At 38.7% G+C, this 14,907-nt stretch overlaps 1 protein-coding gene across 1 annotated transcript in view; it reads right to left on the reverse strand.

The window, feature by feature from the left end:
• Positions 1-1,935: 1,935 nt before the first annotated feature.
• The window catches only part of lpcat2 (lysophosphatidylcholine acyltransferase 2), a 36,338-nt gene continuing 23,366 nt past the window's right edge, over positions 1,936-14,907 (reverse strand). The window contains exons 8-14 of the mRNA XM_078400374.1: positions 9,567-9,621; positions 8,834-8,916; positions 8,429-8,554; positions 7,800-7,953; positions 7,357-7,455; positions 6,357-6,498; positions 1,936-4,269 (exon numbers count right to left, since the gene is read on the reverse strand). Coding sequence (XP_078256500.1) covers positions 4,082-4,269; positions 6,357-6,498; positions 7,357-7,455; positions 7,800-7,953; positions 8,429-8,554; positions 8,834-8,916; positions 9,567-9,621 — 847 coding nt within the window. The 3' untranslated portion in view covers positions 1,936-4,081. The remainder of the gene's footprint in view (positions 4,270-6,356; positions 6,499-7,356; positions 7,456-7,799; positions 7,954-8,428; positions 8,555-8,833; positions 8,917-9,566; positions 9,622-14,907) is intronic.

Genomic DNA, 14,907 nt, shown 5'->3' on the forward strand with positions numbered 1-14,907 from the left:
CAACCAAATAGGGCAGGAGTAGCTGTTCATGGCAACACAACCACCTCTGGATGCCTTCTCAACCACCTCTGGATGCCTTCTCAACCACCTCTGGATGCCTTCTCAACCACCTCTGGATGCCTTCTCAACCACCTCTGGATGCCTTCCCCTCCCAGTCATATACTACTCTGACTTGAAAATATATTGCTGGTCGTTCATGATCACTGGGCATAAAGGTCATAAGTGACAGGAGCAGAATGAAGCCATTCGGCCTATCAAGTCGACTCCGCCATTCAATCATGACTGATCTATGTCTCCCTCTCAACCCCATTCTCCTGCCTTCTCCCCATAACCTCCCCCACCCGTACTAATCAAGAATCTATCCACTTCAGCCTTAAAAATATCCACTGACTTGGCCTCCACAGCCGTCTGTGGCAAAGAATTCCACCGATTCACCACCGTAAGTACCAGAATTCCCTCCCAGAATTCCAGTGCCTTCACTGGAAGGTCTGCAGCGTTTCAAGAAAGTGGCTCACAAGCACCTTCTCCTGCACAGTAGGAGATGGACAACAATGCTGCCCTGATAAATGACAGCTAGATCCTAAAAATAACTTAAAAAAAATAATAATGTACACAACCGTAAGCACATCAACAGTAGGTAATACTTAACTTTCACAAATATGTTAAAACTTTCACTTTCAAAAATGTCAGTTTGAGTTTGCTCATAGATTTGCATCACATGAAGACTCCTCATGAATGCCCAAAAGTAGCGGTAGATTGAAGATAATAAGGTATTAATTAGGCTGATTACATGCCTATCTTTGATGTCCAATTAAACAAGAAGATTTAAAATCAAACCTAACTCTAAATAAACTAATTTCTGGAGTTAAAGATGAGAGAAAGCTAAGAGGCACAGACGTCTTTGTAGAGTTAGTGTTCATTAAATCCGATCAACATGAAGCAGTTGTTAACAAAATAGAATTTATAATTACACAGCTAAGAGTGTAATATTATTCAGTAGCATTTAGGTTCCTCATTCAGTAAGTTTCTTGCTCTGCTGCAATAATGAACTGACTTTTTTTTCAGACTGTTACAGAGTGTATTTCATTAGATTATACACTGTGACCCAGGTTAACAAAACATACACCTGCAACAATTTAAATGAATACACATCCTCATTTAGTGTCAACTCCCTGTGTTACGAATGAACTGACAATGCAAATTCTCCCATACAATTGAAATACGTCAGAAATAATAATACGTTTTGTGGTATTCATTAATAACCGGATACAGTAAATATTGCATTAGATTGATTATTGGTAGTGTTTGGGCGGTTATGAAATTAAATTATAGAAGATGCAAAAGCTTAAAAACACCACATTCAAGATTAACCTCTTCCCTGCTGTCAATAGACTCTTGAACAGACTTCTCATAAGATAGGATAATCTTTCCCTGATCTTCCAGTCTACCTGTTTTGAGGCCCTTGCGCTTTCTACTTATCTGCGCTTTCTCTAAAGCTGTAACACTATTTTCCCTTTTGCATTACCTGGTGTACTCAAGCAAGGTATGATTTTCCTGGAGAACATGCAGAGCTTTACACTATTTCTCTACAATAACGCACCAATATCATTACCTATGTGTAGAGCGATACGATATGGTTACAACAGAAAATGGACATTTCTTATTCTCAGAGAGATCAATTTATGGGCAGGTCCCAGGACTAGAACCCTTCTGTAACATGGGGACTACCCCTACTGAAGGTTATAATTGAGTTTGTTACCTTTCAGATACTATATCAGATTCCAAATCCTTGTGATTTGCTGACTTTCTTTTCCCACACTGTTGCATTTAACAATTGCCACCATATCTTTAGTAAAACTGAAAATTACATAAGGCTCTGATCCACCAATTCAAAATGCAAGAATCACACAGTGAAAATTTAGAGTAAAATATCCAAAGTATTTATTTACATTTAAAATCATATAATATAGCATTTTTCCCTCAACTTTAAATATGTGCAAAGCAACATCATCACACTTAAAAGCATGGCAAAATCATCCAAAGAGTCGTCAGCTGTGTTAACTTTTCCAGTAAGAAACCTTACATTCTTTGGTAAAAATAGTCCATTATGCATCATTTAATATTGTTGCATTCCTTGAAAAGTCCCCTTGTTAATTATATAGATTCAACATCGCATACAGAAGCTTTCCCATTGATACACAGCGATTTAAAATTGAAATAGAGATACAATCTGCTTTTGCCACACTTTTCCCTTCAAAAACTAGGACAGTAAATTCAGCTTGATTTAACCAAGTATCCAAATTACAAAAGCATTTTGACCAATGTGAAAAGTTCACTCAACATTTCTTCAAGATTAAAAACATAAGAGAAAACAAATGTTGATAAGATAAATGGTTTGGATGTTAAAACTTCCCTTGCTTTAAAATACATTTTTTTCCCTGTCCTTTAATAAGTCTTCTCCAAGTCTGCACAGATAATGGCTTTGTGTCCGAGACTTCTCGGGACTTACAAATCAACTGTTTACCCAAATATCTTTGGAGATGTAGTTACTTGGAGAATCTAGCAGCCCAATTAGCGTTCAATGATGTTGTAACCAGTGTCCACAGGAGAGAAAGCATGTTCTAAATCTGAGACTATTTCAAAAATGAACGAGTCAAGTCAAACATGGTAAACACTATGGGATAGCTTTGTCAATCAGTATCTATGAGAGTTAGATTTTGGAGATTCTCCAAATGACAATGCGATAAGGAAAGCAATGAATCAACAAAAATATTCTTTATAACTTTTCGAATAAGAAAAATTATGGTGTGTTGATGTACAGATTCTGTGTTGCAGCGTTAATTCAGATGCACTAGCAGATTCTTGGAAACTTCACTATTTCTGATCATTTTACTGATCTTAGTAAGACCAGCATTGGATTTTAGTAGCACTATGCTCATTGGAAAATATAAATATACCAGTGATCTGACTTTTGGCAGCTTTTGTGAGAGCCAGGCTGGAGATGTATGCAGATGTAGAAGTCTTTGGTTGCAGTACTCTCCAGATTTGAACAGCTTTTTGACAGAAGACTCCTCTTATCTCCATTTCCCCTGTCCCCACCCTAGTCTGGGTTTTGAAATCCCCCCCCCATCCATGAAGGTAATTATATTTGAAAAAGTGTCAGACAACAGTGTGAGCTACGCCTGGCAAATCTTTTCAGGATGAATCTGAAAGTATGGCCGATATGAAAATAGAAGTTGTCTGCACACAGTTGATCTTTTTAGTCTCCAATCCAAAAAAATATGGAGAACTGAAACAGCTGGCAATGCATATCAAAAGCCACTGTTAGAAATACTTCTGACCTTGACAGTCGACTTTAAACTTACATTGAAATTAGTTTATTGCTCATTTGTGTCATTTACCTACAGTAATTTGACTTTTTTTTTGCAAAGTTAAAGGCACAATATCATTACAACTGAAATACTATCAAATTAAAACATCAGAGAAAAGTACGTACACGTTTCACTTGACTTAGCCTGGCCTACTTTTATTCATGGTATACAATCTGGACTTGTTTTAAGTCATGAAAATGCTGCAAGTCTGCCAAAGCTCAGCAGTAAGAATATTTAATTTGTATGTTGGCTCTTTCCATCTACTGTTGGTCATTTGGAAAGCCTCACATTGCCGCAGCACTAAACAGTAACACCCTCCTGAAACACCTTGCTTTACTTCCCCACCTCTAAAAGCCTGCCAAAATATCGGTGAAGCCATTCATTACTTTTCCTAATTCCCACCCAGCATTTATTTCAGTATTTATTTACTGGCTGAAGCACTTTGGAATTTGTTAAAATTATTGTATAAAATGCTGATTTGTTTTTAATTTAAATACAACAACATTAAAATGCCCAGAATCATTTTATGGACATTTGTTTAAAAAAAAATCAAGATAAGAACAGTATGAAGCATCATCACACACAATGCCTTTATATTTAACAAAAAAAAAAGCTAGCGGATTTCACTCTAAGACTCCATCAATTCTGCCTGGGTATGACAGTGAGTACTTTTGTAACTCTTCTTCGGAATATAACACAGTAATTCAAGCTCAGTCCTCTTTTTTGTCAGAGCTTTCACAGCTATCTTCACAAATGTTTGATCCCATTTTCTGTGGTTTTATCAGATCCATTTCATCATCTGTTACTGACTGCCATGCCTTATAACGTTGAAGGTCTAGGTATGTAGTAAACAATTTGGCATACTCCGGGTGGACCAGAGCAAAGTCGCGGAATATTTCTAGGATTAAAAATAAATATTGCTTTAGCAGATAATGACTTTCAAGTTATTTCACAATCCCTGGCAAACATTTATATGAAGAGGCTTCACACATTTACCACTGCTTTGTCCTCAGAAATCTCACAAACATAGAAAACTGCAATTTGTACTATGTTGATTGTACCTTGCTGAGACGGAACTTCTGCTGTAAAATGAGAGCTATTAAAACAGAAGTATGAATCCAAGCCCCAACTGCATATTTCACCATTAATGAGGCCGATGTTTAGCTTACGACAAAATATTATAGTGGCGGCATGGTGGCGCAGCGGTAGAGTTGCTGCCTTACAGCGAATGCAGCGCCGGAGACTCAGGTTCGATCCTGACTACGGGTGCTGTCTGTATGGAGTTTGTATGTTCTCCCCGTGACCTGCGTGGGTTTTCTCCGAGATCTTCGGTTTCCTCCCACACTCCAAAGACGTACAGGTATGTAGGTTAATTGACTGGGTAAATGTTAAAAAAAAATTGTCCCTAGTGTGTGTAGGACAGTGTTAATGTGCGGGGATCGCTGGGCGGCACGGACCCGGTGGGCCGAGGGGGCCTGTTTCTGCGTTGTATCTCAAAAAAATAAAAATTATTGTAAGAGACTCTGAAAGGCTCGAGAGATGCAATACTATGAGAAAGGTTTATGATTTTCAGAACTTCTTTGAAGCATTGATCTCAGGTGAACATTTTGATGTGCCACAAAACGAGGTGGTTTGGGGGTGGAAGCAAAGATATGCATTCAAGATAATCTTGATATAGCAATGGGACACCCTCGCAAACACTCGGAATCTGCCCCTGACAAAATTTGTCTGCAGGAGATGAATTTGCTTCTTTACATTAAAAACTTTACAAAACAGAATTGAAATTATTTTCCCCAAATGGTTTGGTCAATTCATCATTTGCAATGTTTTCAAAACAATAGTTACATTATTTTTCCAGGTTAGTTTTCCGTTAATCCTGATTTAAAAAAAATTATGACATTATTGTGTAGGAGAATAACTGCAGATGCTGGCACAAATCGAAGGTATCACAAAATGCTGGAGTAACTCAGCGGGACAGGCAGTATCTCTGGAGAGAAGGAATGGGTGACGCTTCGGGTCGAGACCCGAAACGCCACTCATTCCTTCTCTGCAGAGATGCTGCCTGACCCGCTGAGTTACTCCAGCATTTTGTGACATTATTGTTATATTTTGCAATTCAGCTTATATTTGTATTATTAACAGGAAGAACATTTATAGATACCAAGCTAATTGAATTATTTTAATTTCAGGAATTTTTTGTTCATAGAAATCACACTTTCTTTCTGTTTATTTGGAATAAGGGTGATTAGTGGTAAAATAAAATTATATTTAGTTCAGTTTAGAGATACATCATGGAAATAGACCCTTCGGTCTACTGAGTCCACACCGACCATCGATCACCCGGTATTAGTTCTATGTGATCCCACTATCTCATCCACTCCCAACACATCAGGGGCAATTTTAGAGAGGCCGGTTGTTTTTAGTTTCATAGATACAGCATTGAACAGGCCCTACACAATGAGGGAAATTAATCTACAAACAGACACGTCTTTGGGAAGTGGGATGAAAGCAGAACACCTGGAGGAAACCACGTGCTCAGTGGGAGAATGTGCAAACTCCACACAGACAGCACCTGAGGTCAGGATCAAATCTGGGTCTCTGGCGCCCTGAGGCAACATCACTACCAGCAGCATTGCAGTGCTGTCCTGTTTTTTTAAAACAGGTTTCATAAAGTTACGCTTCAGCACTAAGTGAAAGGAACAAGTATACGCCAGTTCTATCAAAGTGATTGAGCGATGTAAAAAATTACACTACCTTTGAATAAAATATGATGAAGTTTGATAAAGATATGGATTAATCCATTTGGCTTAAATAGATAGTAAAACAAAAAAAAAAGCATTGCTGCCACTGCATTTCTCATCGGTGGTTTTAAATCTTGCTGATTGACAGCAAGTATAGTATGCATAGGGGAGAAAGTAAAACTAATCGGAGAGGAATAAAAATATTATCTTAACATTGGAAGATGGAAAATTCACATCCACTCACCATATGAAATTTTTCCACTACCATCTGCATTGATCGTTTTGAACAATTGAGAAACATCAAGATCATGTAAACTGAATGCAGATCGCAAGAGAGAAGAGAACTCATCTTCAGTTATATATCCATCTTCGTCGATGTCAAACATCTGAGATATGAAGAAAGGTCATTCTAAAATATTTATCATGTACACATGAATGAGTTTGCCTTTCTTAACAACAGAGCTGTGAAGATAAATTTTATCCAAATCATGATGAAACCTGACAACATAACTTTATAGAAAAAGGAACAAGAGGGTGGAAAGTAGCACAAATATAGTCAAATTAAGATTTTGCCCTGGGCTTCATAGTGAATGAAAGAAAAATGCTTGCAGTTGAACTCAAAGAAAACTATCTAAAAAGAACTAGTGTTCTATGGAATTTCCTATGGAAAATCAAGATATGATCAGGATGAAGCATCATAGCACACAATGCCTTCATTCAATGGAATGACCTATGGAAAAATGATAAAGAAGTACAAATTGAAGATTGACACATACGTATCAGAGGAAGGTAGAATCTGAACTATTGGATTTGAAGACACAGGAACTGCAGATGCTGGCTGATGAAAAAAGACACAATGTGCTGGTCAGAACATGGTCGAGGAGCAGGTGAACAGCAGGAATCACAGAGGGAGGGCAGTGAGAAAGGTCTCCCTAAAGTCCAGTCAGAGAGAGGAGAACTTCTCCAAAGTAGGCATATCTTGAGAAGATAGACACAAAATGCTGAAGTAACTTAGCGGAACAGAAAGCATCTCTGGATAGAAGGAATGGGCGACGTTTCAGGTCCAGACCCTTCTTCAGACTTCTTCGACCCGCTGAGTTAATCCACCATTTTGTGGTTATCTTCGGTGTATCTGCAGTTCCTTGCTTCAGAGAGAGTCGAGTTGTAAATCTCCTAGACATGTACACGAAGCAAAGCAGCTATCCTAAAGAGATTCGCATCAATATGTGCTCTATTACACCTACCTGAAATGCAAACCGAACAGTCTCCTCTGTGTTGGCAGGACTACAAAGAATCACCAGACCAATCACATATTCTCTGAAATCTATGGTGCCATCCCCGTTCTACAAAGGAAAGAATCAGTGCACAAAGATTATTACCTACTAAATATTATCTACCTTTACAAAATCCAGCCAATTGCGGTTAATTTATGGCTAACTTGCACAGATCGAAGCCATGACTTGGATATGATTGTATATGAAATTGTTTACAAAATTACAGTATTGTGTGAAGAACATAGTCATGTTACAAGTATGATTTTTAACATAGATATGATGGATATTTCATCACATTGATTGAATCACACAGAAAAAATTCCAGTTTAATTACTATCGCACATAATTGTCAAATTACTTAAACTGCTCAGTTATTCTTAAATTATAATCAATCCTTTAAAGTAAACACTTGCCCGATCAAAAAGAGCAAACACCTCCCTCAGTGCAGGCGAAATTGGCAGTTTCAAATGATCCGCAAATTCTTCAATACCAATCCTTCCTCCTTTGGATTTACCGGCAATTGCAGCAAAACTGTCGAGTTGTTTTCTTATATTGTCCCATTTCAGACTGTAACAGAAATATAAATGTTTGTCCATAGTAAGTCAAAACAGTTGAGTAAGCTAAATTTTAAATGCCAAGGATTGCATTCCTTGGTTCAGCAATTGCTTGGAAAAATCGTGTAAGAAGTAACTGCAGATGCTGGTTTAGACCATAGATAGACACAAAAAGCTGGAGTAACTCAACAGGACAGGCAGTATCTCTAGAAAGAATGGGTGACATTTCGGGTCGAGACCCTTCGTCAGACCACAAAAAGCTGGAGAAACTCAGTGGGACAGGCAGCATCTTTGGAGAGAAGGAATGGATGACGTCACCCATTCCTTCTCTCCAGAGGTGCTCTCTGGCCCGCTGAGTTACTCCAGCTTTTTGTGTCTATCCTTGGAAAAATAGGCTTCATCAAAGGATTTGCATTCTTATTTAAAAATTCAACTTTAAACATAAATCAGGTTTCTACACTGCACCATAAAAGTTAATGAATGCATACTTGAGTTTTCTGCTAATTTTGGTAAACTCCACTAAACCAGCTTCCATGGGCAGAGTCAGTTCACCTGCTGAAATCATCAATCTGCAATCTTCAAACGTATGGTCTGTCATTGGCACGTTCAATGCCCTACAAAAATAATAATGGATAATATAACACAGGATCAAAATGAATAATACCATGATACCATAATACCATATTATTCCCTCCACTTAATATATAATGATTAACATCCCCATTATCCCAAAGGGATACTGACAACTATGAAAATAAGAGGGGATTGCTGATAAGACAATAGCATCTTTTTGAAGTTTTATATTTTTCCATTATAGAAAAAGTAATATCCCCTCTGAGAATAAGCACCAAAAAATATTGTGTAGGGAAAACAAGGAGAAGTAACCCACTTACGTTGCCATAGTGCTCCGAACCCTGCTGGCATAAAGGAAGGGATCGCTACGTTCTTCAGCATTCGGTACATACACCGGCAAAAACTGCAAAAGTTAATTATGATCATTTTACATCACCCAACTCTGATTTCAAAGAGACGTCAAATATTCCAAAGACAGACTAAGCAGCAACCATTTATTAAATCAGAGCCATGCAGAAAGCACAGAATTAAGGATTATTGTTGCAGTGATAGCCAAAAGGTAACATTTCACATATTTTCTTCATATACAGTTCAACTTTGACAGGAATTTTATTTTTAAAAGTGACATACGCAAGGCTGGCATTTTAACCTATTATTTATGCTCTGTTCTTCAGTAACCTAAAATTCTGTGTGCCCTTTAAAATTGTCCTTTCATCTGCCGAGCTCCACAAAATAAACTTGTGCACTTTTAACTTTTTTTTAATATGGAAGAAATATTCTTGGCATCTAGAATTTTGACAAATCTGTGCACTACTACCCTTTTACGAAGACATTTTCATGTTAGAAGCCACTTTTGAAATGACTAAATGACTTATGTAGGTTACTGTGATTCACTGACCAGCTACCCGTTTTGGATCAGATTTATCAAACACCTTTCAGCCTTTCAAACATCTTAATCGTATCTTCTCTAATTCTTATCCCTCCTATGAGATGCTTATTCAAATTAATGTTTAATCATTGCAGGCAGATTTGCACAGTAATTTACACTCTTACCTCAACTTCCACATTTGTGTACGGTTGACATAATGTCAAGAACGTAAGCATTGACCTGCAAAATAATAAATTGTGTAATTTGAAATACCAAACATTAAATGATTCTTCAGATATCTTGTCATTTGAGATTTCCCTCAAAAGTGGCAAGGTCGAGGTCACTGGTTAAAAACAATACACTAAGTGGTGGCATCTATGGGACGTACAGGAAGTGGCGGCGCTGCGCAACAGCTGCGGTTCGCCTGCAGTCCGTTTGTCTTTTGTGTTTTTTTGTCATAATTGTAGTGTTTGGATGTGATGTAGTGTTTTTTGTGGTTGTGTGGGGGAGGGGGGGGGAGAAACTATCAAAATTGTCTCATCTGTATGGAGACGCAAACTTTTTTCTGGGTCGTGTCTCCGTTCCCGCTGCGGCCTACCATCGGCCAAACACCTGGAGCTGGCGGCCTCCAGCTGGGGCCACCCGGGGCTCTGGTTCGCAGAGCCCGTGGACTGTACTCACCACCTGCGGAACTGGCTGCCTTTGGAGGCTGTGGTGGCGCTGCGAGTGCGGCTGCGACTCGCCTTCGGAGGCTCCGGAGGCTTCAGCCGCAGGCCGCGTGGACGTTGGAAGCTCGCAGGTCCCTGGGTGGGGGCCGACATCGGGAGCTCTGGCAGCGGCAGTGTCTTCGCCCGCCCCGAATCGCGGGGTTTGGGTCGGCCCGCTGCGGACCTTTCACTGTCCTGCGCGGCCTGGAATAGGTCGCGGGATTTTCTCAGCCTGGCGGGGGCTTCAATGTCGGGAGTCCCGACCGCCCCGACGAGGCAACTTCAATAGCCTGACCGCGGGAGAAGACGGCAGGGAAGAGAAAGACATTCTGGCCTTCCATCACAGTGAGGAGGTGATTGGAGGAGACTCACTGTGATTTTTTTTTGTTTTATGTTGGTTTTGTGATTGTGTGTGTTATTGCTTTATTTTTATTGCTCATTGTTGGACTGTGGGTAACGGAATTTCATCCAAAAACATGTTTTTGGATGACAATAAAGGCTATTCTGATTCTTCTGATTCTATGATGTGACATCTGGTCTTGCGATACATGAATGACAACCAAAAGACTCTTCTGGCAACAAGAAGAACAAAATAAATTTGCAGGAAAAGAGCATAATGGGAAAGACAAATGTCAGAAACATCACTGACAACGGGCACTTTGTATTGTTAGATGGTTACAAGCAAGGTCCAATTGACCATCCTAACTTCAATTTAAAGAGCCCCCTAGTGGAAATTCAATTGTTTTAAAAAAATGATCTTTGCATGATTTTTACTTGGCCTAAAAGCTATAACTTTAGTTTAGTTTAATGAAACAGCGCGGAAACAGGCCCTTTGGCCCACCGAGTCCCAACTGACCAGCAATCCCCGCACTTTCCTACACAAACTAGGGACAATTTAACATTTTTACCAAGCCAATTAACCCTGTTATACATAATGTAAAGTAATACATTAAAAAATTCTTGTAAGAGATTAATCTTATTCATTGCTATTTTCCTACCTGCAGAACTATAATGCATGTCTTTTTTTTAATTCACAGAGTTTGTAAGGTAAAACTGAGATTAAAAAGGTGCTTCCGTGTGAGGCCACACACGTGACCAGTCATATTTGACCTCTGACCCTAAACAAACGTTGTCAGCATAACATATAGAAATTTCACTTGATAAACCTCAATATGTATTTGTCATTATATACAGTATAAAACAATATACCTGTAACGCTTTCAGAATTAGAAGAGATGTATTGCACAATTTTTCATATTTTTGGTCACACACGTGACTAAAAATGGGCCTAAAGTGCACCAATTTAACATTAATGCTGACCATCAGATAATAATGGAATTATTTAACATCTAAATCCCAAGGTTTTTAAAAAGGCCTGTTAATTAGTCCTACTTTATTGCTCTTTCTATTTCGCTTGGTAAATGCATTCTTCCACTACTTATTTAATTACCTTTTGAAAGGTATTACTGGATCTACTTCCGATTATTTTGAAGCCACTGTATTCTCGACCATAGCAATCTCCTAAATAAAAATGATTTTCCATCTGATTGTTTTATCAATTAGTTTAAAGCTGTCCACCCTGGTTATTGACTCTCCTTCCTTGAAACAAAATTATCTCTATTTTTTTTATCATTTCCCACCGAGGTTTCCAACATCTTTCATAAATCTGTCCTTAATTTTCACTTTGTGGCAGAAAACTCAATTTTGCTGACCTCTCCATGTGCAATGGACGAATACACGAGGGGATAATAATGGGAATCGTGCAGAAAGTGCCAGCCAAGATGTGCCAAATGGCCCCTCTCTCTACCATACCTTTCCATGAATCTAGTGGAGTCTTTAATCCCTTGTACAATTCTAGTAAATTGTGAGTCGTGCAAAGAGTCAAATAGTTTAAAATAACAATAACAAGCATGTGAGTGAGGTAAAAAAGAGGAAAAGCTGGGTCAAAAAATCAGATTTTTTTGGAAAATTTACACACAAAATTGCCAGTTTCAAGCCTCAGTGCATTTCAAAGTAAAAACGGACATTACAAAATAATGTGAATATGTCACTGTACACTAATAACACTTTGAAGTAAATTTGCACATTAATTGATAATCAGCCCAAAAAGGTGGTAATTGGCTTTTCTGCTGTGTTTTATATTTTAACCTTAATTAATTTAGTCTTAATTAATTTAGTTATATAATCTTGCACATAAATGTAATATTTACGCATTACAGTTCCATCACTGATTTTCTGGCACTCTTGGTTCCAGAGTTTTGCTGGTTTATCCAGCAGGCCAAGGAAGTCAGCGATGGGGATAGATTTGCTGGCTCCAGCTGGGCTGGAGTTCCAGAGCTCCGGCCGCAGGTTGCAAATTCAACCCACCGATCGGCCGTGGAAGTCCCGATGAGGTCGAGATTGGCTGCCTTGCCCAGCCGAGGTGCCACATTTTCGGGCAGACATCCACGGCGCGGGGGATTTCTCGCGGAACCTCTAGCGACCTCTAGCGGCCAAATTGCCAAATTGGCCATGGATGTCCCGATGAGGTCGAGATTGGCTGCCTTGCCCAGCCTAGGTGCCACATTTTCGGGGAGACTTCCAGGACGCGGGGGGGGGGGGGGGGGGGGATTTCTCGCGGAACCCCTAATGACCTCTAGCAGAACCTAGTGTTCATTACAAGTCTACAAATCGTTTATTATTATTTTTTCTTTCTTTTTTAAAAATCTGATTTCCCCGTTTATTTGGCAGTGAAAAATGCGGAAACCACGCAAAAAGCGCGGAAAATGGATTTTAAAAACGCGGAAATCGTGGAAAATTCACATGTCTGCAGTATAGAAAATTAAGAAACTGCAGATTCTGGAAGTATGAAATAAAAACAAAAAAAAAGCTAGATAAATTTAGTAGGCCGGGTAGCATCTATGGAAAGAGAAACAGTTAATATTTCAGACCTGGAAACCGACATGATAACTGGGAGAGAGGGGGAAACAAATTAATTTTCAGAAAAAGAGAAATGACCCACACCACCCTGGCCACATTATCATCTTTCTGCTACCAGGAGTAAGGTAATACAAGGATCGGTGAACCAATACCCCTTTGTTCAAGAACAGTTTCCCCATGAATTATCAGGCACTTGAACAATTCAATACAACCCTAACAACAACCCTGCTTTAGATTTTACACTATGACTTGAGCTGTCATGGTCTGGTTTACATAGAATAACTAATCATTTATTATATATTTATTTGTTGTGTTGTTGCATTTAACGTTCCTGTAAAGCTGCAGCAAGAAAGAATTACTTTGCTCTGGTACCGCTGCAGATGATAAATACCCACTCTTGACTCTCGGCTTTTTTTTTTTACATTAAATTGCAACTATCATATGTTCTCACAGCAAATCGAAATCTAAGAGTCATATTCAGAGGAATAACTTCCAACTAGTGAATAAATTAAGGAGCATTTTCAGGACAAACAATCTTACTCACAGAGTAACTTAATGCAAAAATACCAAATACCCCCTTTTTCAAAAAAGTGAAAATATAAATGAAAACCATCGCCTTTAGTTTCAACAGGAAATAAAGTAAAGCTTTTGGTTCTTTGGCACTTCCTTTGGTGTAAGATAATCTTAAAATAGGATAGCACTGTATGCTTTCAAGCACTAAAATAACAAAATATCCACATACGTGAAACCAGCTTCATCACACCTCCTTCTTTGTAAACTAGCTTTATAAACTAGCTTTGTAATTTTGCAATACAACTCTCTTGCAAATATAGCTCTTGAGCACTAACCAAAAATGGGACGATTGTTATCTGCAGATCAAATATTTTCCACTCGCCTCAATTAGCAAGATTTTGAATGAGTCATACTTGCATCTATACACTGTACACTCTAAAGGCTGCTTAGAAAATTAGCATTAAAATAACAGATATGCTCGTCTCTAATAAGACATAAGGCAATGCAAGGTGCACTGATTAATCTGCCATTGAGAGAATTTGAATTTAGTTTATTGTCACATGTATCGAGGTACAGTGAAAAGCTTTGATTTGTACCAGCAGATAGGAATGTTGTAAAGAGCAAATGCACCTTAGAGTGGTAAGATGAAGAGTACCACTTTAGGATCTTTAGGGATAATTCTTAATCTCTGTAATGTTGTTTCAAAATCAGCTAGCAGAGACCAAATCCTTAATAAAATAAAACAGAAAGCAAACTGCAATAAATGAAAGTCATTTCTAAAACGTACTAGCATCTGGTTTCAGAAAACCATGAGATCATATCCAATCTGGATATTTTAGGACAAATTAACCTTTAAAAGGTGTGCAAACTGATCTGATTGAATGGTTCTATTGAGTGTTTTATTTTGTAAAATATTTTCTTAATTTTATTGGTATTATTTCATTACTTCAGACTGAAGATGCCCTATTTGGGTTGAGAATAACTTTGTTGTCTAAATTAGTTGCCTTGGTTGATGCGAGGTAACCCATGCTGTTTTATTCCTTCTCTGTTTGAAGAAGTAATAGTACAGAAGGAAAATAACTGTAGATGCTGGTACAAATCAAAGGTATCACAAAATGCTGGAGTAACTCAGCGGGTCAGGCAGCATCTCTGGAGAGAAGGAATGGGTGACGTTTTGGGTCGAGACCCTTCTTCAGACTGATGAAGACATACATCAGTCTGAAGAAGGGTCTCGACCTGAAACGTCACCCATTCCTTCTCTCCAGAGATGCTGCCTGACCCGCTGAGTTACTCCAGCATTTTGTGATACCTTCGAAGTAACAGTGGTTCGCTGGTCCACTTCAGGAAGCATTTAAGATTAACCCACAAGGGGTGGATCTGGTTTGGA

The sequence above is a fragment of the Rhinoraja longicauda genome, chromosome 6, assembly GCF_053455715.1.
Source record: "Rhinoraja longicauda isolate Sanriku21f chromosome 6, sRhiLon1.1, whole genome shotgun sequence".
Taxonomy (NCBI): Eukaryota; Metazoa; Chordata; class Chondrichthyes; order Rajiformes; family Arhynchobatidae; genus Rhinoraja; species Rhinoraja longicauda.